This window comes from Odocoileus virginianus, chromosome 19 (genome assembly GCF_023699985.2).
Source record: "Odocoileus virginianus isolate 20LAN1187 ecotype Illinois chromosome 19, Ovbor_1.2, whole genome shotgun sequence".
Lineage (NCBI taxonomy): Eukaryota > Metazoa > Chordata > Mammalia > Artiodactyla > Cervidae > Odocoileus > Odocoileus virginianus.
The window spans coordinates 26,115,539-26,139,989 of record NC_069692.1 but is presented as its reverse complement, the minus strand read 5'-3'; the positions used below and the strand labels follow the sequence as shown (position 1 = coordinate 26,139,989).

General features: G+C 45.2%; 1 protein-coding gene across 2 annotated transcripts in view; it reads left to right on the top strand.

Annotated features, from left to right (window-relative positions):
* The window catches only part of SOBP (sine oculis binding protein homolog), a 165,572-nt gene that overhangs the window by 127,746 nt on the left and 13,375 nt on the right, over window positions 1–24,451 (top strand). For both annotated transcript variants that reach the window (XM_070450018.1, XM_070450017.1), the window contains one exon: window positions 15,971–17,926. In XM_070450018.1, the coding sequence (XP_070306119.1) occupies window positions 15,971–17,923 (1,953 nt within the window). In that variant the 3' untranslated portion in view covers window positions 17,924–17,926. The remainder of the gene's footprint in view (window positions 1–15,970; window positions 17,927–24,451) is intronic.

Here is a 24,451-nt window from a genome sequence, read left to right as displayed (position 1 = left end):
ATGTCTCACTGGTGCTCAGCGAAAAAACTCAATTAAGCCAGCGAGTCTGCTCACCCTTCGGCTCATTTTGACTACCTCAGACCCAAGCCTGTGTTTTCTGAAAGTGCCTGGAAACAGGTATGGGCAGCTTAGGTCATGTTAGGCTTTCCCATTAGACAATTGTTGCAAACTTTCATTTAAGTCAAATTTGGGGGCAAAATGACTATCCATTGTTAACAGGACTTAGAGAAGAATTTGAGATACTTCCAACTAATAGGACTTGGAAGAGTAGGTGATCTGTTTGAAATCACAGTATGAGGCCCTCCGTGCCCCTGCTGCGTTTATCAGGCCATGAAGTGTGTGTTACAGGATGCAGGTGTCTGATTAGAAACATGGGATAGCTAACCACCCATTCTCCTTTGGAGACCACAGTTCTCTTGGCCCTTTGGGACACGCATGTCACACTCTTGATGAGGGTGAATTTGCCCAGACACCTGTGGTGGACAGTGGCCAAAGGAAGAGATAACACAATCAGTGTGGCTTGGAATAAGATAAACCTCATGGGCAAGTGGAATTCCGTTCAAAGTCAGTGTGCCCGGAAGGCTGCGTGGGGTAGTAGTTCTTGATTTTATAATTTTATTCAGCAGGACAGATAAGGATGGTTCTTACATGACCACGTGTCTGAATATGAAAATACCAAGGGCCATTTGTTTTTCTTGTTCTTGTACTCTGTGAGTTTGCTTCTCGCTGGGGCACCTTGGTTCTCAGGAGGTGCTCATGCACTCATCTCTGATGAGAAAATGCAGTCGTGTGACCTCAAATGCTCTTGGGTGGAGCTTCAGGGTGTGGAAGGTCACACAGAAGGTAATGGCATTCATGACATCCTGTGGGCTGGCGGGTGGTGTGGAGTAACCAGAACTGAGAGGACAGAAATTGAGTTTGTAGTGACTGCAGAAGCTGAAACCACAGGGTGAAATGCAATAGGGCCCAGGCCTCTGTGAGCAGAGGAAGCTGATGAGAGGGGAGCGGGGAGCTACATGTAGGGCTGAGAGAAGTGCTGTGAGGGGACGCGGAATCTTGATTGCCGGCAGGACAGAGCCTGTGAACATCCAGAAGGGCAAAGGCATGGGAATCACCATTACCTTCTCTGACAGTTCAGGTAACAACGGACATTCGCATATGGGAAGCCTTATCCTGTGCAAGAGTGCGCTGGGGTGTGAGAACCCAGGCCCGGTACCACAGAGGAGAGCCTTAATCAAAGGAAAAATTCTAAGGCCCGGGTTTCCTGGCTCTTGCACGCATCCAAATCATGACAGTAGCATTTTCCAAAGTGATTTTCTTCAGGATCCTACTAGGAAAAAAAAAAGAAAAGTTCTATTTTTGGAAAGTTGAGAAAACTCTGGATTAGTGAAGTTAAATGTTTCTTTTCTGCAGAACTTCTCAGAGGCTTAAATGCGGCAACGTGCATTGAGAATCTCCCAGAGGTGCGCAACTTCTCCCAAACCTATTTGACTGTGGAATCCGTTTTTAGGGTAGAGCATTGATGGGCCTGATATTTCTCAGGACACCCTGTAGGCAATAGAGTTGGGGGTAGGAGTGGTCAGTGAGTGGAGCAAGGGGGAAGATGCTGCAGTGGATTTAGGAACAGGCAAGGACCCGACGTGGCAGCCACATTTCCTTTCTGTGGTGACCCTCAGAAATAGCGCTGGTGTAGAGAGGCCTGTGTCAGAGTCTATCCTGGGGTCACCTTCCTGCTTTCCTGGGCCGAGGCTGCCCTGCACACCTCACACCCATAGCAGAGGGTACCTGGTGCGATGAGGCCATAAGGAGCTCCTTAACCACAGGAGGAAGCAGTTTGGGACCAGGAAGGACTTTGAAGTCACTGCCCCTTCCCAGATTTTCTTCATCTTTTAATAGAGAGTAATACTGACAAGGGCCGTGAAAAAGTGAAAATGAAAAGGGCTGTGGTCAGGATTAAATCAGAGAAAGTATACACAGCTGGGTTAGATTCTTGGCCTCCCTAAAGTTGGAGATTCACTGTATAGATCATCAAGGAAACAAGACAGAAATAGCCATTGCTGCCCATGCTCATGGAGCCTGGGAAGTTGTTCTGGCAGCAAAGATGACCCCACAGGCCTAAGAACTTGGTGACAGGACTGTCTTTTTGCCCCCAAGGTGCTGGCACCGTTACTTCCTGCTCTCGCACACATCCTTGGAGGACTTGCAATTCCTGCCACGTACCGTTCTCTCAGCTCCAGTCTGCCCCATGACCTGCACTGCCCTGGGACTTCTGCTTACTGCCTGTCTTCCATGGTGCTCTGGCTTTCAGCCATGTGTTTCTGCTCACAGCCGTCGTTCCCACCACTGCTTAGTCTCTTGGGGTTACCTTGATTCCCCAAACCCCAGAGAAGAAAATCTGATTGGTTTGTTGGATTACCCTGTTGTTGTTAGGCAGAGCCCCACCCCAGGACTTGAGGTATCCTTGGGTCCTGTCTGCTAAGGCCAGGAAACCAGCCGGGCAGTGGCCACAGCAGGCATTCAGCGTCTAATGGGTTCTGTTCTGATACAAAGGTAGTTCCTGCAAGTTCTTTTTCTCCTCCTCTCTTTCCCCTTTCCTGTTTCTCCCCACTTCTGTTCAGGCACAGTGTATCCAGTGCGAGTGCTAGAAGAGAGGCTCCACCTCCAGTGTTTTGATTACCCTCCTGCACACCTTTCTTTTATATCTTACTAGATCTGAGGTCCATTACACAGGCTATTTGGATTATACAGTGCATCTTACTCTTTTCTTTTTTAACTCAGGAACCAATAGTCCAATTGTACAGTGCATCAAATAGTAGGATCCTTTCCCATTTCATTTCCTTTCTTCAGAGTTGATCAAAGAATGATGTAGTTATTTACCCATGGGTTATGAGGTGGGGACTTTTACCCAAATACTGATAATGGGATATATAGTTATTGCTAGTTTTAATTTGTAAAGAAGGCAATGCAGCCCACTCCAGGACTCTTGCCTGGAAAATCCCATGGATGGAGGAGCCTGGTAGGCTACAGTCCGTGGGGTCTCAGAGTCGGACACGACTGAGCATCTTCACTTTCACTTTTCACTTTCATGCATTGGAGAAGGAAATGGCAACCACTCCAGTGTTCTTGCCTGGAGAATCCCAGGGACGGCGGAGCCTGGTGGGCTGCCGTCTATGGGGTCGCACAGAGTCGGACACGACCGAAGCGACTTAGCAGCAGCAGCAGCAGCAGCAGTTTTAATTTGGGCTTCCCTGGTGGCTCAGTCGGTAAAGAATCCGCCTGCAATGCAGGAGACCTGGGTTCAATCCCTGGGTTGGGAAGATCACCTGGAGAAGAGCATGGCAACCCACTGCAGTATTCTTGCTTGGAGAATCCCCATGGACAGAGGATCCTGGTGGGCTACAGTCCATGGGGTCACAAAGAGTCGGACATGACTGAGGGACTAAGCCCAACACAGCGCAGTCTTAATTTATATATATCTAAAATAAGGTATGTTACCTGACTGCTGATATCTTGCAGACTTCTGGTGAGTCATATTATGATAGTGTCTATTATACCACTTGAATTTTGAAAGAAGTTATAGAGATAACAAATGTGTTTAAACCTATATGAATACATATCTTTGTCCCAGGTTGTCTTGCTCTCTGCTGTTTAGCACTTCAGACATTCAGCCTGGTTGGGGAGATTGGGCTGAGCTAACCCAGGATTTGCTTCTGAGGATGGACGTGTAAGAGGGATGCTCAGTGGCACATCTAGCATTGGTGGAGTGCTGGCTTTCAACTCCGTAGTCAGCCCAGCATGATAGCTGCATTCACGAAACAAAGATGGAAGAGAACTAGGCAAGTCAGTGGCCCACAGACATCCAGGAAGCTTTTCAGAGACAAAGGAACCAACATGGGGATCTGAAGTCAGAAGCAGTCCCACACATCCTCCCCAGACAAGTAAGAAAGTGTCGCTAATTGGGTGCTCTCACACCGGCTTTGATTAACTAAAAAAACAAGACAACAGGCAGCCTAAATTATTTCTTTTCCCCAAGTCTGTGAGTTCAGCTCTCTGAGCCTTTTGAATTTGTAGTATTGTGCACCAGGTACCATTAATGTCACATTTGCGTGTACCTGAGCATAAGGGAATCCATCGGTGACTCTGGCCCAGGTGACCGTTGCTGGCCTGAAGCTGAGCCTAGGGCTAAAACATCCATGAGCTTCAGACCACAACCTGGCTGGCAAACCTCCTCATTATTGCAATTATGTTACTGTCAAACACTCCACAGCTCTTGCAAACACAGTGGAGAAAATTTGGGGTCAAGTGTATTGTTGATTTGGGTTTCTGGGTTTTATTTTTGTGGTGTGCTTTGACTTTGAAGTGCACATCATAGGAAGGTTGACAGTAGTGAGTTTTCTCTTTGTTTTTAATAACTGAGGTTTAATAAAAGAATAATGAGTAAATAAGAGTGTAGGTAAACCAGCGAGCTCTGTTTTAAACCTGTAAAACTGGACCCAGTGAAGGCAGCGCGTGTGACACAGGAAGAGATGGGATAGTGAAAAAGGGGCCAGTCCCTTTCAAGAGTAAATAAAGTCATGAGCAGGAACAAACAATGGCTTCTGACATCTCTCTACTGATGCAGAGAGTGGAAGAACCAAGTTACCCTGGATTGTGGGCACAAAAAGATAAAAACAATCTCAGTGATACCACTGAGACTTGTGTATGGGGGATGGGTTATGCCTAGACGAGAGCTGACATATAGAACTAAAACTTAAAACACCATATCCCACCAACATAGCTAATAGGTGGGTAAAATTCAGGAAAATATATCTTTGTATGGCAATACATGCATTTGAGGTGAAATTCAAAGTGGGAATTTTAAGAAAATAAAAGGAAACATCCAAAGAATTATTTTGGGGGTACCAAGTACAAAATCTGAAGTAGAGATTAAAAACAGATTAATTAGCAACAAAGTAAGATAAGGGCAATTTACCTACATATTTGCTAAGAATATCAGTCTCTTAGAAACAGCAATTGATCCTTCTTCCCATGCCTTGTGGATAGTTCTGAGAAGGCAAAGAAGCTGTGAAAGGAAACCTACTTTGACCACCATGGTGCTTAATACAGAGGAGAGCTGCTTGGTGTGTGGATGGAGAGAAGTGGCCCAGCCATCTTGGAATGTGCATGGATGTGATCAACTATGTTCCCTAGAATTTAAAAAAGCAAACATTTTTAATCCAAGGAAAGGTTGCTTCGTTTGCCAGATCAGAAGCTCAGTGTAGTTTGTGCGGGTGAGGAGGGAAAATGGAGGGTGGGAAATTCTGAAAATGGATATTATGTCAGGAAGGCTAGGGTGCATGAAGGAATAAATGCTTGGGGGAACTGCCCAAGGTAATAAAAGGAACTTTTAGGGCTCTGCTCACAGAAGCAGCAAGAAGTAGAATTAGAGAGATCAGTGTTCAGAACAGATGGTGAAATGTTTAACAAAAGAGGGTGAGAAGGCAAGACTGGACACCTTTTTACTTGTTCTTTTTTCCATTATCTCCAGAAAGACAGTGCTCTTTATACTGGAAAGGGTAAAACAGATCCCATAAAGAGGACCATGAATCCCACATTGAGGGCAAAGAGGTAGAGAGCACCTGCTAACACTCAGCAAATTCAGCCGTCCCTGACACGTGGGGGAAATGTGTAGATTATTTCATATCAACTTTTGGACAATCTTCTATCATGATGAATAGGAAAGGTTTCAAAAAGACATGGACTAAAATTTCAAAACTGGGAAAGGGTTTCTGATTTCTGAAAGTCTAGACCAGTCGGCTTCATGGCTCACCCTCAAAAGTCTTTGAATATATCATTAAACAAGTGGTTGATGAGCACTTAAGAGAAAAGGGATTTGGTTGAGCAACAGCTCAGAGTGAAGCAAGCAAGCAGCATGGCAGAGTGAAAGGAGGATGGGTTGGGAGTTCTGATCTGGATCCCAGCTCCATTCTTTGTAGGCTGTGAGAGCTTAGGGAAACCACATCATCTCTTTGAACTCGTGTCTCCTCATTTTCAAGTAAAATGGGAAAAACTGTAGCTCCTTTACAAGTTTGTTGTCAGAATTAAAGGAGATCAGTGAAAGCTTCAAGCTTCGTACATAAGAGACATTCAATAAATGTTTGTTTTGAAAAAGCAAATAACAGCGGGATACGACTAGCTTAAGCACATGTGTTCTAGGGTGGCATTAGCGGAGCTACAGTGTTCCACGGGAGAGAGGGAGAGGAGAACGCCCTGGACCTGGGCAGGTGGCTGCGTTCTGTTCTGGGCGTTCCCAAGGTGAAGCGGACGTCTGGGTCAAGGACAGACAGGACGGGAGAGCTCTGGGAACTTGCCTAGCGAATGGGTGCAGGATCTGAGAAGATGTAAAAACAGAAGCCTGGGGGAAACATGATGGCTCTTTTTAAGTACTTGGAAGGCTGAGCTTTGGAAGAGGTGTTGACCTGTGCTAGGACACCTCAGTGAACAGAACTACTAACAGTGGGTGGACATGACAGGGACATTGAATGGTTAAACTTTCTAACACACAAAGCTGTCCAAGGACAAAATAGGCTGCATAGGGCTTTTCACGGTCTTGCAGCCTCTTTAGAACTCATTGGCCATGTGGACGGAGCTGGATCATCACCCTGTCACAGGAAGATAGGGTCACCTGGAAGACCATCTCTGTAGAAGGAAACCCACGCTTTCTGGGGGACACAGGCTGGGCTTAACCTGTGAAATTCCTTTGAGGTCTAAATGTCTGCGATTCCAAAATTTCAAACTAAAGTTATTATCAAATACAGACATACCTCAGAGGTATTGTGGATTTGGTTTCAGGACACCGAAAATAAAAGCAGATATTGGAATAAAGTGAGTCACATGAATTTTTTGGTTTCCCAGTACATATAAAAGTGACATTTACACTATACTGTAGGATGTATGCTATAGCACTGTGTCTACAGTAATGTACATACCTTAATTAAAAAATACTTTATTGCTGAAAAATGCTAGCCATCACCTGACCCTTTGGCAAGTATTAATTTTTTCCCAAGAGTAACATCAAAAATCACTGATGACAGATCACTATAATAAACATAAAATGAAGTTAGAAACATTGTGAGAATTACTGCAGTGTAACACAGAGACACGAACTGAGCAAATACCATAGGAAGTAAGGCACCAGTAGATTTGCTTGATGCAGGATTACCACCAACCTTCAATTTGTAAAAAAACAATATCTGAGAAGTGCAATAAAGCAAAGTGCAATAAAAGGAGATGTGTCTGTATTAGTCAGTCATTTTAGTTTGTAGTTTTAAAGGAAAATGCCAAAAATCCTTGAGATAGTGGAGCAGTATAGGCTTTGAGCCAGACTGATAAAAGTTAGAATCTGGATCTGCCCTCCCCTATCTGCATAGGTAATCTTGGGCAAGTTATTTAACCCATCTAAACCCCAGTTATCTATGTGGTAAGGTACTCGTGGAGATTCAAAGAGGTAATTCATGTAACATGCTTAGCATGGTGACTAGTGCTTAAATAATGCAAACTCTTATTACTTATATAATCTATTATTGTTACATCAAACTGGTGCTTCCGCTAGGCATGATAATAAAAACCATAGCTTTTGATGGAGCGTCCTGGAGAGATCTGAGGACTGGGCAGCCATGGATACAGGGGGTGAAATACCTGGGGCAGTCCTGGCACCCACAGATCAGAGCTGGTTCAGTCTGGAACCCAGGAGCACAGAAGTGTGCAAAACTGTTAAAAGAGGATTGAATGAGGCGTTGGGCTTCCCTGTGGCTCAGATGGTATAGAATCTGCCTGCAAAGCAGGAGACCCAGTTTCGATTCCTGAGTTAGGATGAATGAGGCATTGCAGGTGAAGCCCTTTGCCAAGTAGCTGGCAGATTTTGAGCAATCAGAATATAGTTGGTAAATAAATGAGAGTCACCAGGAGCAGCTGTGAGCCTTCGAGAAGACGCCAGAGAGGGAGCTGAGGAGCATGATTGCCAGAGGAGCTGTGAATTCTGCCCAGCAAGTGTCATTGACCTGGACCACCAGCACACACACACAGCCTTGATCTTGTGGCATTTCAGTGCTGCTCATCACTGATGCCAAGACACAGCCCAGGTGGGTGAGGAGGCAGATACAAATAACATCCCTAGGGAAAAAAGAGACTGTTTCAAATATCACAGATAACAATAGCAATCCTTCCGAAGAGTCATATTATTGATGTATGATTAGCTCTGTTGTGGAATTAAAACCTTGTATTGAAATATGATTTTTTGCATTTTCTAAAAAGTCTGTATGAAGGAAGAAATGAGGTGAGTGACCACAGATAAAAAGAAGCCAGGTAACTACTATACTTCACTTTTTAACACATCACGTTGATGGCTCTCCTATTTTACACAAGTGCAACCCACAGTCCCTTCATGTAGTTTTTTTTCAGGCAGAGAGAGGGCTCTTATAGTCACACATAATGAATTCAAGTATGAATTCAAATATTCAAGAATGCATTTAGGAAACAGAGTAGTGATAAATGAGATCAAAGTACATTTCAAAAGAGATTCAGATATCTATTTTGAAAACAAGGAAAGTTTACAATAACCAAGGTAAATGCATATCTGAAAAAAGATTCTGATACACATTTGATAAAAGAGGAGTCATGGGTTAGAGGAGCAAAGAGGAGTTAGATACAAAGAGAGTAAAATATTAAGACTATTTTTTAGTTAAAAACTGTTGCATTCAGAACAAATCTGGGGAGTGGGGCACGCAATTTCTCCCATGACTGTTGTTGACATTGTTGTTTTAATATTTGGCTGCACCAGGTCTTAGTGGAAACATGTAGGATCTTTAGTTGCAGCATGTGAACTCCTAGTTGTGGCATGTGGATCTAACTCCCTTACCAGGGATCAAACCCGGGCCCCCCGCATTGAGGGCACAGACCCTTAGCCACTGGACCATCAGGGAAGTCCCTCCCGTGTCTGTTAATAGATTCTGAGCTTCTTGAGGGCAGGTGCTGAACCTTTCCTGTGCTGCTTCACAGTTTAGTGCCTCCTGAAACAAGGTGGGTCCCCAATGAACGAATAATTGGATTATGTGATGGCAAAATTTTCAGGGCAGGTCACCATTAGAATATCTGGAGCTGATATAAAGGAGAGATCAAGTCACAGGGCATGGCAGCAGCAATTCTGAGGGGTTGGGGTAGGACATGGCTCTTTGCTTTTATGGGGCACATTTTCCATGCCTGCACTCACTTGCTGGTTCCTTCTTGGCCATGTGTTTCCTGGGCAGTGCGTCCCGATGGATGAGCTCAGTTTACAGCTGAGCACCTGAGCTGAGCATGATTAAGTACTGCCCTACCAGGCGCTGGAGGCTGGAGGGGTGTCCCCAGTGATCTCTGAGGTTCTGCTCAGGCTGAATTTCATTGCTCTGAGATCTCCTGGACTCTGTCTGTGTCTGTCCTCTCGGGGCTGCAGAACTGAAAAACAGAGAGGCAGACATTTGGCATCAGGTGGACCAGATTTTCCAACGTTTGAATTTTTCAGTTTCCATCTGGGTGATTTGTGTTAGGAAGATGTAAGTAGCATTTATCCAGTTTAAATGAAGTGGAGAGTTTTGTGATGATACGCTAATGCGCTTAGGCAACTAAACTTGTCAGAACAAAGGGAAAAATCACCTTCTTCTGAGTCACACGTTTGGCCGTGAGGGTGGATGGACCCTCCATCACTGAATACAGGGCAGGAGTCCATCTCTTGCTTGGGCTGCAGAAACAGAGGCTTGGGTCAGTAAGGAGCCGTTTGTCAGCGCTCACTGAGATCCCGAAAACCTAGCCTATCTCTGCTGTGCCTCTCAGAGCTCATGGCACGTGTGAAAGAGAAGGCTCTGCCCTGGTGACCTGGGCCAGGGTTTCTGGAATCCAGCTGAAAATTTAGATAAGTGATACTTGAGTCATGGTATAAAGTTCCTACAGGGCAGCTTTCTAAGGAGATGTTCAGTTCTAACAAAGATGGTTGTTAGTCTCTTCTTGAGTTCCAAATCCTATATGAGGGAGAGAGAGACGGAGAGATGGGGGCAGGGGGCGGGGGGTTGGAGAGAGAGAAGCCCAACAGCAAAGCCAAACAAAAAACCAAATAAGACCCTTAAACAAAAACAACTATGTAGCAAACACCATCCTGTTGGAATCTAAACCTGCAGAATGTTTGTTTTGAGAATGAACTTCTCCATGAATAGAGTTTAAAAAAAAAAAAACAGTAATAGCCTTTGCTCATTCTAAATCCCTCTCCTGATTTCTGTGTGGCTATGCATGTCTAAGGCTAGGTCATCTTCTTCCTTCCTTCTCTGTAATCCAACTTTGCAAGGAAAGTTGGAATGGTGAACTTGGTTGCCCCCCCCCCCCCCCACCAGAGTCTGGCACTCCGCTCCGTGGGGGCTCGCCCTCACATTCTGCCATGCCGGCTTGGGTCATCCTGTCTTCAAGGCATGTGATACCGTGGCTTCTGGCCGTTCCTTTGGAAGATAGTTTCTGCCATGTAATGAGTCAAGCAGATCGTTCATCAGTTCTGTTTTTTAATAAAACATGAATAGCACAGTTTATGGCTTCCACTATTCAAACAGCAGTTGAGCCTAAGATGAATTACTCATCTTAATGGTTCTAACACTCATTTCCATGCAGCCGTGCTGCTTTTTCAAGCTTTTGCCTGAACTGGAGAATGACTGGCCTTAGAAAAAGTGGGCTCAGCAGGATCTGAATAAGGCCTTCCCAGGAGGATGGGCAGCTGGGACTCGCACAGGTCTGTCATCCCGTTCCTTGTCACTGCAGACAGTCCTTCTGTCACCCCTGGAATGGCAGGATGGGAGCTGGCTCTGTGAGGTTCAGCATGTGTTTGCCCAGAGAGAGACAGGCTCCATTCTATGTCAAACAGACGCAGGCTCCTAGGAAAGCCTGGATGAAAACCTTCCTTTTCCTCCTCACGCTGCCATGGAAACATCCTCCCATTAAGTTAAACTGAACTTAAACATATGGGATGTTCCTAGGAAGTCAGCAACCATGAGGGAGGCAGGTTAGGAACTGAAAGAATATTCTATAAAGGTTACTGATATGCCCAGTACACCAGCATTACCCATCACTACTATTAGCTCCATTTCACAGACGAAGAAACCGAAGCTGACATTTTCATAAGGCTCTGCTGCTGGAAAATGATGGAGCCCAAACTTACACCCACATCTTTTAATTCCAAATCAATCTGCTTCCCAAGTGCACCAAATTAGGGCCCTGATAAAGGCAGAGCCTGAATCCAAAGGAACAGCTGATGCTGGGGCCATGGACTGTAGGGTTGAGCTGAAAGCAGGTATTCAGGTAGGATCAGTCTAAGGTTCTTCATTCATGCTATGAGGTGATTATCTATAGGTCAAGCAGACCCAAACTCTTCAAAACATGGATCACCCCCGTCCATGTCTCTCGAGCCTCCTTGGCTTCACTCCTAGGTGAGCTCATGATTTTTTGAGCTGGCCTGGACTGCAAGATCAATGCTGTGTTCAACAGGCCAAGATCTAGAGAACCAGCCTCTTATGGCAAGTTCCAGTCTTGGTTACAGCTACAGCTAAGTTGCTTCAGTTGTGTCTGACTTTGTGCGACCCCATAGACAACAGTCCACCAGGCTCCTCCATCCCTGGGATTCTCCAGGCAAGAATACCGGAGTAGGTTGCCATTTCCTTCTCCCCAGTCTTGGTTAAGCAGCTACAATGTCTGATCTATTACCTGAGTGCTGTATTCATGACAAGTCAGGAGCACACGAAGATTTTGTTTTGTTTTTCAAATTGTTGATGGTATTCAAGGATTTGCTAATATCTTTTTACTGTTCCATTGCTGCAGATGTCTTTGCCTAGTAAGAAAGGTTTCAGCAAGAGTTTCTTAATATTGCCTGATGCCAGTTACCACTCAGAAGGCAGTGGTGGGTGGATTCCACTGCAGGATGAACTTCACTCCCACAGCTGACAGCTGATTAATGTGTTAATTAGGCGCCCTGTCCCCCTCCCTCACTACCGAATCTTCTTCTGAGCCCAGCCGAGTGTATATATTGTGCCCATGTGGGTAACCTCATGGCAGACTTTGGCTTTGATTTGGGACGTTTATATAAAAATAAAGGCTCAGTTGCCAACATGAATAGCTTTCTTTCTTTCCAGGGGAAATACAAGATGGAAAGAGTTATAGGAACCAGAAGTCCTGCTTTTCAGTTTTCTTGTATCAAGAGCAAGTGATATTTTTGCTGAGGCAGTGTCTTTTGAGCAGTTTAGCGGTGTAGGTTGCCACATTTATTTCACAGGAAAGGAGTGAATCCATCAGGCCACTGAGCTTATAAGTACTACTCTGGCAGTCAGCCACCAAAATATAAATACTCTAAATGGACTAAAGGAAATGTTCATTCTGTTGTTTAGAATTGGACACATCCCAGGAAGGTAAATTTAATCTTTTTGAGGACTGCTGTTATAGGGTTGAATGGAATACGCATTTGTTTATCTCCTTTGTGATCTTTTTGTCTTCCACGTGATACATTATGTATTTGTGATACGAAGCATTTCAGCTGTCTCACTCAAAGGCCTCGCATTAGCTGATTGTTCGGTCCCCAGATTGCCATCGTTAAACAGCTTCAGCCTCAGCTCTGTCCAATCTGGGACCTGTTAGGGGGAGAAGTGGAACCAAAGAGGCCAGATTCCAACAGAAACAAAGCCGGGTGGAATTAGGGGAAATCATTCCAGAACCCAGTGAGTTGAGCTCTGCACTTCTTACTCTTTATCTTCTAAAATATCTGAAGGAATTTTGGTACTTCTTGGCATAATGAGGAAAAAAATAATGCCTCAAAAGGTTAAAAAGAAAAAATTAAAGCCGTCTGTGGAAAAAAAGACAGGGAGGATACCCTATAACACAATTCAGAAAAACCATAGCTTATGAGACACATGCTGTGTATTTCATGGATATGCAAATGTTATTTTATTAAAGAGAAAGATCTACAGTATATATTTTCACCTAACTACGACATCTTAAGTAATCAGCTCAGGCTCTCATGATGAAATCTTTAATTACGAGAAGTGTGTCATTAGTTAGATGTAGAATGAATGATGTGTTGCATTTTATTGCTTCACATGATATAGCCATTTGTGCCATAAATTCATTGACCCAATCTTAAACGATGTGTCCTATAAGACAGACGTGATTCATTATGTCTTAAGTGACAATTTTTTTCCTCTAATAATTTTTCGCTTCATCAGAAAGATTGCTTTACTGTGTTTTTAGACCAGTGTTCAGAATTGAAATGTAATAAGACAAGGATACACACACACTGACACTCCTTACCCAAAATCAGACAGTCATAAACTGTCACAATATTACGTAAATCCATTGGGATGCTGCAGAAAATCAAGTAGGTAACCATTAGGCTTTTGCTTTAACTGGAAAGCCTGATGAAATAGAATCTGCTTTGAACTTTGATGTCCATAATTCCTTTTATGAGGAAATAAATAAAATATGGTGGAGAACTCTCCTTGGATAATTGGGATAGATCTACAAGCATTCCTTATTCATCAATGAATTATTGAAAGTGAAGGAAGTGAAGGAAGAGCATTTAAGTTATATTTAGATTATTTTTTGTTACTCTACTTGAAAATATTTATTTAGCTTGAGGAAACATAGGAATCCTCTGGAGGCAAATAATTCAGTCTGGCAATTTGAAAACCAATTAAGGATTTCAGAAAACTCTTTCCCCTTATGGTTAAAAACTACGATCCAAAAGAAATATGCCAGAAAATTTAATATATTATTTTAATTAGTTTAATTCATTGATAATGTTCTTTTAGTTCATGATTAAAGAAGCTATAGTTGATCCTTCACTTCAAGCTTAAAAATTTACATTTTAGGCTTTCTATGGATTCCTAATGTTGAAACAGAATCTGGTGGCTTTATTTCACATTGGAACTTAAATGTCATGTCATTATACATTAATTTTATAAAAATGATCAGGTTTTAAAATCAGTAACTTATGAGCATCAAGTTTTCAATAGTTTATTTAACCTTTATCTAGATGAGAATTTTAAGAGTCTGATAGATTCTGTGTGTCTCTTCTCATCAGAGGCAATTCTGTGCTTATTTGTAAACTAGACATCCCAACTGTGATAAAAATAAAAACACAACTCTTAATTCTGGAGAAACTTGAAACACTGTAATGAGACACAGGAGTATCTTAGTATTGTTTTTTTGTTTGTTTGTTTGTTTGCTACAAGCATTTTGAAAGGGTTTTTTGATATGAGACCAAACAAAAAAAACTAATATATGCCAAGGAGTATTTGTTATTCAGTCTCACACCATCAAATATATTACCTGCAATATCAGGGGGAAAAGTGAGAAGGAAAAGAGTGGATTTACACATACAGACACATCTGCCACGAGTGTGTACACTCACAATCACACACTAGCCTGCTACCAGTTTACAGTCTAGGAAAGCTGAGAGTTAAATGAGATGAGTAGTCAAATGCCCAGCATATGTTGTTTTTGCATTGTTTATGTGACCAATCATTACTAAAATTTATCATTTTTAATGCTATCAGTTTGCCATAGTTAAAAAAACATGCACCAGCAACAGAACAACAGACACCCTTCTCAACAAAAACAGGGCTCCATTCAGAGCAATATTGGAACCAGGGCTTTATTGAAAAGAGATTCAGATTCAATGAACTCACCATTGCATTGTGTTTCAGAATTCTTCCTCTCCTGCTGTATGGCTTGAGTGCTGAGGAAATGACCAAAAAAAAAAAAAAAAAGAAAGAAAGAAAAAAGATTGTGTGTGTAATGTTCAGTCAAAAAAGTAAGGCACTGAAAGAACTATTGAAAATTTTGACATCTGTTTATCTGTTTATAGCTATGGCAAGATTACTCATATTAATTCTTGTTTAAAATGCCATATGAAGGAAAGACATTTGTGCAAACAAGAGTCATATTTGAATTGTAGATCATGTCTTCACCATCTGTGAGAGCTGATGGTGTTGCAAAATTAATGTGTTAATGAAATCACAATAATTTCTCCAAAGTAATGGGTTCTGAAGCCGAGAATGACTATTTTTTGAACTTTGATGTCTAGTGATTTCCAATTGGGAAAAGCTCTCAGCCTTTAATTAGTTCTGCAGCCCAACTTTAAAATAAATTTGGTGATGTCTTTCTTTTGCCAGGAGTAGATTTGAAGGGGGGAAAAGCCATAAAAACTTTTGGAAAACGTTCTCTGGTGTTTGAAAAGTTGTTAAATAAGACTGCCTGCCAAGAAATGTCACCAAAAATTCTGACTACTGAGAGAGAGTGGGCAAACAGCTCAAAAAATAATTCTAGCTTGCTGCAACATCACAGGTTGGGAATAGCTAAACCTCACACAGACTTCATGACTAATTCCAAGTTTCCCCTTGGAAGCCAGACATAATGATGTTCAGTGCTATGTGTTATCGGTTAACACAGCACACCCCTTCCAACTGCATTATCCAACAGTCAATAGTGTAAAGCGACTTTGTGTGAGGAGAATTTTAAGGGTCTATATTTCAAAGCCCACTGAACTTTTGGGAGAATTCTTTTCACCAAAACTATTTAGATTTGCATGAACAATGAGCCTCTTTAACTGGGGAAAATATATGGGCAGGTATATGTACTCTTTGTCAGATCCACCTTTAAGTCATGCTTAAAGGGGAACAACACAGTTTATTTTTCTTTTTTTTAAATAGGAGATGGTGGCAATTGCTAGTCTGAAGAGTTAATATTTATAAAGCGATTCTGGCTTCCAAAGAGAAATCATTTTACAAACATTTAAGAATTTTACCTTTTAGAAGGAAACACTTCCGCCTAGTTGAAAAATTACGATAAAGTTTGAAAAGAACCTCTATGTAAAACATGAAACGCTATCCACCAAAGGAGCTTGCTTATCTTTTTCTTTATTACTGTGTTGTAGGTATGTGACTGGTGTAAGCACATAAGACACACAAAAGAATACCTGGACTTTGGGGACGGGGAAAGAAGACTTCAGTTCTGCAGTGCGAAATGTCTCAATCAGTACAAAATGGACATTTTCTACAAAGAGACACAGGCCAATCTTCCAGCTGGGCTGTGCAGCACATTACACCCTCCCATGGAAAATAAAACAGAAGGCTCCGGGGTGCAGCTGCTCACTCCAGACTCTTGGAATATCCCTCTAACAGATGCTCGCAGGAAGGCCCCCTCCCCGGGGGCTGCAGCTGGCCAAAGCCAGGGCCCTGGCCCATCGGCGTCCACCACCGTCTCTCCATCTGACACTGCCAACTGCTCTGTCACTAAAATCCCTACGCCAGTGCCCAAGCCCATGCCCATCAGCGAGACTCCAAACATCCCTCCTGTCTCCGTCCAGCCACCTGCGAGCATCGGGCCTCCCCTCGGAGTCCCACCTCGCAGCCCTCCCATGGTGATGACCAACCGCGGCCCGGTCCCGCTGCCCATCTTCATGGAACAACAGATCATGCAGCAGCTCCGCCCGCCCTTCATCCGCGGCCCGCCGCACCACGCCTCCAACCCTAACAGCCCCCTGTCCAACCCCATGCTCCCCGGCATCGGACCCCCGCCAGGCGGCCCCAGGAACCTAGGCCCCACCTCCAGCCCCATGCACCGGCCTCTGCTGTCGCCCCACATCCACCCCCCGAGCACCCCGACGATGCCAGGGAACCCCCCGGGCCTGCTGCCCCCGCCGCCTCCCGGCGCACCCTTGCCGAGTCTCCCCTTCCCGCCGGTGAGCATGATGCCAAATGGCCCGATGCCCGTGCCCCAGATGATGAATTTCGGGCTGCCATCGCTCGCCCCGCTGGTGCCGCCCCCCACCTTGCTCGTGCCATACCCCGTGATCGTACCCCTGCCCGTGCCCATCCCCATCCCCATTCCCGTCCCCCATGTCAATGATTCCAAGCCCCCCAACGGGTTTTCCAGCAACGGGGAGAACTTCATTCCGAGCGCCCCCGGCGACTCCTCGGCGGCAGGAGGCAAGCCAGGCGGACACTCCCTGTCCCCCCGGGACTCCAAGCAGGGCTCGTCCAAGTCCGCGGACTCGCCGCCCGGCTGCTCCGGCCAGGCCCTGAGCCTGGCGCCCGCGCCGGCGGAGCACGGCCGGAGCGAGGTGGTGGACCTGACGCGGCGCGCCGGCAGCCCCCCGGGCGCGGGCGGCCAGCTCGGCTTCCCTGGCGGCGTGCTGCAGGGCCCGCAGGACGGCGTCATCGACCTGACGGTGGGCCACCGGGCCCGGCTGCACAACGTGATCCACCGCGCGCTGCATGCGCACGTCAAGGCGGAGCGCGAACCCGGCGCCGCCGAGCGCAGGACCTGCGGCGGCTGCAGGGACGGCCACTGCAGCCCGCCTGCCGCTGGCGACCCGGGCCCGGGCGCCCCCGCGGGCCCCGAGGCCGCCGCGGCCTGCAATGTCATTGTGAACGGCACGCGGGGCGCCGCCGAGGGCGCCAAGGGCGCGGAGCCGCCGCCCGAGCAGCAGCCGCCGCCGCCGCCGCTGCCGCCTCCCGCGCCCCCTAAGAAGCTACTGTCGCCGGAGGAGCCGGCAGTGAGCGAGCTGGAGTCGGTCAAGGAGAACAACTGTGCTTCCAACTGCCACTTGGACGGGGAGGCGGCCAAAAAGCTGATGGGGGAGGAGGCCCTGGCGGGGGGCGACAAGTCAGACCCGAACCTTAATAACCCCGCGGACGAGGACCACGCGTACGCTCTGCGGATGCTGCCCAAGACGGGCTGCGTGATCCAGCCTGTGCCAAAACCCGCGGAGAAGGCTGCCATGGCGCCTTGCATCATCTCCTCGCCCATGCTCAGCGCCGGGCCCGAGGACCTGGAGCCTCCACTCAAAAGGAGGTGCCTCCGAATTAGAAATCAGAATAAGTAAAAGGTTTGTATGTCCACCGGGGCTCTTCACACGAGTCACTTCACTGCTCCTTACTTCTTATAAGGCAAATGCGTGCAAAGGGGGGTAGAGAGAGTTGTGTTGACAATCATGGTTTTGAGTTCTGTGTTCTACACTACGCCTTGTGTGGTCACATACTGCCATCATTTTCATCCAATTCCTATTTTGCAGCTGAGAGAACTGAATCAACAGCAAGTAAGTGCCATGCCCAAGGCCACTTAGTGATAAAGCCCAGTCTTGAACCTGAATTGAAACACTGTCTACTAATTACACTTTTGTTCTTAGGCTCATGTCTGTAAGTAGAGGAGGATGCAGGGAGGAAGGAGCGAACAATTGCTCAGAACCTGTACTTGTTCAGTCATGAGGTTATAGACTGATTGTAGTAAAAGGTGATGGAGAAGGACATAACAACCCACTCCAGTGTTCTTGCCTGGAGAATCCCAGGGACGGCGGAGCCTGGTGGGCTGCCGTCTGTGGGGTTGCACAGAGTCGAACACGACTGAAGCGACTTAGCAGCAGCAGCAGGAGTTAAAGGTGAGCAGAGCCACTCCCTGGAGCTAGCTGGTACAGGCATTGGCAGAATGGCCCAACTCACCAAATGTTCTCAATAACCAGGGAATTCCATTTGCAAGATGAGAAGAAAATCTAAGCTTCTTAGATGCCTATGCCAACTGAACCTAGGCCGTGCAGCCCCATTTGCCTGGTAGGGTGTTGGAGCAGCTCCTGTTCTTGGGATCTCTTCCTTTATTTGTCACCAGCCAGCATTCCCCAGGGCAGGTCTCGAGCATCACCGACCAGCTTTGCCTTCTCCCCTTTTCGGGACTCGGCAGCCCAGCTGATGGGCTGCTCACCTCTCCAGGCAGTGGGAGGCTCTGACACAGAAAAGAGCAACAGGCACTGAAGTGGGTGAGAGTACACATCCCTGACTTTGGCGGGGCGGGGGGCGGGGGCAGGGGCAGGAATCCTCCTTAATGCCAGGTGAACGATAAATAACAAGTTTACAATTGCAGTTAGGGCTAGGGCAGTGAGCCTGTGTGGCTGCCCATTGTAGCCAGATGTGGCCTCATTTGATCTTCCCACCAATCCTGGTGGAATAAGCATTGTCTGCATTTACCAACGATGAAGATGAGGCTTGGAGATGTTGCCCAAATCAAAGCTGGTAAGTGAGGGAATTGTTATTCGACTTACGCCTGCTGGACCCAAACAAAGCCTGGGTGCTCTCCTCTGTCCACAAGGACAGCAAACAGGCTAATGTTCTGTTGAGGTTTATCAGCTGTTTATGGAGAGGAAAGCAGGGGAAATGAATATTTACTGAGCACATAGATTGTGCACAGCTCTTTCCAGGAGCGGGGGTCAGGGAGGTGGGTTGGGGGACACAAAGTGAATCTGGTGCAGTGCCTGTCCTCAAGGCACTTACAGTCTGGTGGCAATGTACACTGGGAGGAAGGAGGTCTGGCAAGGAGAAGCAGACCTTTTAGGAAGAACAGTTGCTCATATTTGTGTGTGCAGGTCATTCTCTAAGTGTTTTTCAGTAATATTTCTTTGGGTCAGGATTCATTTGGCAGTTGTCTTCGTTTTACTGATGAGAATACTAAGATGTAGAAATTAGGTAACTTGCCCAAGGTTCCAAGATTTCCATGTTAGTAAGTTGAGATTCAAATTTAGGCTGTCTGACTCCAGGGAATACATTTTCTTTAAACCACTGTAGGAGAATAGTTTAATTGGTCCCTTTATTACCCTACTTGATGAAATTCTTTTATTCACCTCAGTTGTCTTGGGGGAAATTTCCTAGATAAAAACTAAGCCTACCCACCAATTTCTCTAGTGGTTTTTTGTTTGTTTGTTTTTAGCATTTTCAGTTGTATTTTTCAGCAAGAACAATGAAAAAACAAGAATACCAACCCATTACTTCACAGTAGGAGATACAGATGTGGACAAGAACACTTGATGTGATGTGTCCAAACCATTGTCCCTCAAAGTCAGCATGTTTACCCAGACACCTACCTGACTTGTAACCAGGAGTTTTCCTGAGAAGCTCAGAGCCCGTGAAAGGGGCCTTGCTGGGTGATGCAAGAAGGGTTTCTCATAATTTGAGGTTTCCTTTTTCATTGATGACTTTGTCAGTAGGAGCAGAATACTAAAACTCAGCTCACCAATCCTTGATTTTACATCTGCAAGTTTGGTTCTCTAAAGACAATCTCAGCCTTCTGCTAGTCACCTCAGTTGAAAATGGCCCTAATTTCTCTGCCAGAATAGTTTAATCTGGTTGACAAAGCAGTGAGTAATGCAAAGATGTGGGACAAAAAAAGTGATGGCCTTTAGAAAGCCAAAAAAGCATGAGGAATTGTAATTTTAAACACATTCTAGTGTCACTCATTCAAATGACATTAAAGAAAGAACAGGAGGGTGAAAACTTTTACTACCATTATTAAAGTGAGAAGTGACCAGGTCAAGGAGAGTGTTACTAGTCCATAAGTAGCATGGGGCCAAAAGAACATAAAAGCATGAAATATATGATGGCTATTTCGATGATATATATTTCTGAGTAAGGAATCAGGCAAGGGTCTTGTACGTGGACCAGAGTCATTACTAAAAATATTAACCTGGCTTCAGTCAATTTCAGAAGATGCAATGACGAAATCACCTACAGTCCCCCTGAGATTGGAAAGTTCTTTTTTATGATGGGTTTCCCCAAGAAATTACAGCTTTTCTCTAAACCCAGAGACTCTCAGTCTTTGCCAACTACAGCGGGGTGACAAGGCGAGTGATTTAAGACAGGGGAAGAACGTCTCTGCTCCTCTAAATCACATCGCCTCTTGCCCTCTGTAGTTGCGTGTCAACTCATAGCACAGTCTCAACCTGCTGTAATTCACTCACATTCTCTGACCCTTCCTGATTTTCTCTGCACACGTGGCACTGTTTTTCTTCTATGCCTTCAGAAACCCGGCCCATGCGTGTGGTTACGGAAATTGGAAATGCATCCGTTAAATAAAGGGCTGCATGGCTTTTGTGACCTGACAGTGAACACTGTTTGGTGACAAGTTAAAGCCAAAGGGGAGGCATTAAAAACCAAAACCAAACCCGGGCTGAGTTGTGGTGGGCGAGGCGGAGGTGAGCGATTCTCCTTGCGCTGGTTGGTAACTTGTAGTATCTCTCAGCGTACTGCCTGTCAGTGACTGCCATCCAGGGTTTTCATTCTTTTTGCTATGCCCACCGTTTTCATACGGTATTACTATTTTAAAAAATAATTTAAAATAGGTTCAAAGCAGACTGTAACTTGAAATCAGTAGTCCAGGCAGCTGCTGTTACCTTCAAAGAAGTAATCATTTTTGCTAGTTCTCGGCAATCATAGGCTTTTGTTTTTTCCTTTTGACTGTTTCTGTTCCTGGTTACCTGACTTTATGCATTCCTGTTCGTTGATATGATTACAAGTGATTTAAATAGGCAGATATTTTCCTAGATGCAGAACTAATTAAGTTTAGTGGGAGATTTTAAAAGGTTGGAAACTTCCTTTAATCTTCAACTTTTAAGATGCCAAATACCAGCTCTGCAGCTTCCGTAAGCTGAAAATAAAATCCCCCCAAATAATAAGGAAAACAATGTATAAACATTTCCCAGACTCTTCTCTCCACAAAGAATTCCATTTATAAATGGAATACTCTTTCTTTGTCTTTGCCTTGGAGTTTGGGGGATAGCTGTTTGTATTTGTACATTTTCTGAATTTCAGCAGTTTACACTTGTTTATGGTACATTGGGGAGTTCACAGTAACCATTTGCAAATGTTTGAAGTTATTCAAAAGAAAATATCCCCCCTCCTTGATTTTCCAGGGAAATGACATCTTCTCTTTAAGTAAAATAATCAATGGAAAAAATGTGTACCATGAGTAACCCTTTCACCCTCACTTTTTCCATTCCCAAGGAGTGGCAAGACCAAGAACTCCCCACCTTTGTGGCTCCCAAATTTTTTATGTGTTTCTAAGACCAGAAAGAAAATCGGAGAATCTTGTCCCTGGCCCCCACTCCAAGATACTCCGGTAACTCCAGCAGCAAGAGTTCCTTCCACTTTTTATTTGCTCTGAGAGAGCTGAAGAAGGGATGGGAGCTGTAGTTATGACTTTTTGGAGTTTAGAGTTTAATTATTAGCCTGACCACGGAGCTACAATCCCAGAAAGGACTATTTCAAGAAAAGGGCAGGGGACTCTCCTCATTAGGGAAGCCCAAAGGATGGAGGTGACAAGTAGCTTTTTGCCAGTTCGGTTTCTCCAGCTAAGTTTGAGAGAGTCGGCTGTCTGCAAAGTCAAGTCCATACAGTTGAAATTTAACTATGGATGCCGACCATAAAAGCGAGGAAAAGAGGAAACCCTTCAACTGAGAAGAGAAAATCAGTACAAATAGGATGTGCTCAGATCCTCTGCCAGACTTGAGATTTTTAATGTGCTAGTACTTAGTTGGAGAAGGCAATGGCACCCCACTCCAGTACTCTTGCCTGGAAAATCCCATGGACCGGGGAGCCTGGTAGGCTGCAGACCATGGGATCACTAAGAGTTGGACATGACTGAGCAACTTCAGTTTCGCTTTTCACTTTCATGCATTGGAGAAGGAAATGGCAACCCACTCCAGTGTTCTTGCCTGGAGAATCCCAGGGATGGGGAGCCTGGTGGGCTGCCGTCTATGGGGTCGCATAGAGTCGGACACGACTGAAGCGACTTAGCAGCAGCAGCAGCAGTACTTAGTTACTGGAAACATTCATTGGCTACATCATCCCTGGTGGTGCAGCTCTGCCTGTTTGTTGGGATGCAGATGGCTGCCCAGCTCTAGGTCCAGGTGGTTCAAAGAGCCAGCGGTGAGGAACGGCCAGGTGTGTGTCATGCACACACATGAGTGGTGAGAACCGGAGATAGCGCTTGCTGCGATCATTGCAGACTCATGAAGGAGAGTCTTATGGATGAACCGTGTCAAGGCTGCTCCTAGACACATCTCGCTTAGTGTTGCTGGGTCTCTTTTAACTTTTAGGACAAGGAGATTGAAAGAATGTTTTAATGTGTAGGCATCTGACTTTAGATATTATTTTAATCAAATTATGATGGAATAGGAAATGACATTTGTGATTGGGTATTTATTTCCTTTAGATATATCGCAGCCCTCCTTCTTCACAGGGCTGTGACTAGAGTGAGGCCAGGGAAATGCTTAGTGCTCAAGTTTTAGTGAGGACTCTGGGGTCAGACAATGTGGCATAAGTCGTGGCCCTGATCTACCGACCTCCTGATCTTTGTGGCGGCTCCCCAGCCGAAGCTGGTCTCCATGCACAGCCTTCAGCTGCACTCCCCCTGGAATTTTCTGGAAAGCTTTATGTGCCTGTGAGTGGAGGCATTTTCTTGGGAGGAGCAGTTCATAGATTTTGACTTCAGAAAAAAAGTATCTTACATATCTAACATATCTGAAGGGTTATTTTATATGATCACCAAGCAGTATCTGAGCGGAAATTTTTCTTGTTACTCTGAGGAAGCTGAATGAATTGTAAATTTCTCTTAAAACTTGGAATTTATTTTTAGCAATTTTTGCTGTGGACCTAATATTGCAAAATCACTGTCACAGCCATATAATGTAGCCCTTGCCTCAGTAAGATTGCCTTAGTGACAAAATGCAGAAGGTCACAGACCTTTTGTCAAGTTACTATAACCTGTGAGTATCTGTGGGGAAAGCAGAAAAGGGAAGCGAGGAAAGGAACAAGCTCAATGCTTCTCACCACTTGGCCTTTCAGAGTTTTCACTGTGCAGGCAGCGGCTGCCCTGCGCTGGACAACCATCAACCCTGCTATTAAGGCCAAGGGAGTGGAATGGCTCGAGTTGGAGAATTGGGTAGATCAGTAAACACCAGAGCACTGGTGTGGCCATATCTGGGAGCACCACCAATCCCCATAGCTCCTTAGCACATGCTTCTTCACTTGGAGAGAGTGTGCTTGGAAAGGTGAAGGCATTTGGCTAGCTATTTACAAGCCATGGCCCAGAAGGGCACTGGAAATAAGCTCCCCGTCTAGTTTCCAATGAATTGCTCCCTTGCAGGCTCGAGTGACTGCCTGGGCATCCTGGTTCAATCACTTACACCTACCTCCATGCAGACAAGCATCGTGGGGGGCAGAGGTGTTTGAAGACCAGAATACACTGAAGCGTGAAACACTTAGCTCATGGTGTGGAACACCCCCACCGCCAATACACTGCCTCTTCCAGTCTCTCTTGTCAAAGAGATTGTGTCAGCGGCTGAGGGTGGCCGCCGTTCAGTCTTCCTTCACCCCGTCCTGTACAGAGTTGTTTTGTATTCTTTTGTTGCTGGTTTAAATAAATATATGTGGATGCATGTTAAGGCAATGCATTCTGCATGTGTAAACTTTTTTTTTTTTGAAATGCCTCACAAACATAAAAGGAATCCATTTAAGAGAAACAAATAAATTAGCTTTAAAAGATAAACAATTTAGCCCTGGCATCATTTAACATGGTCTTAGTCTCAAGAAAA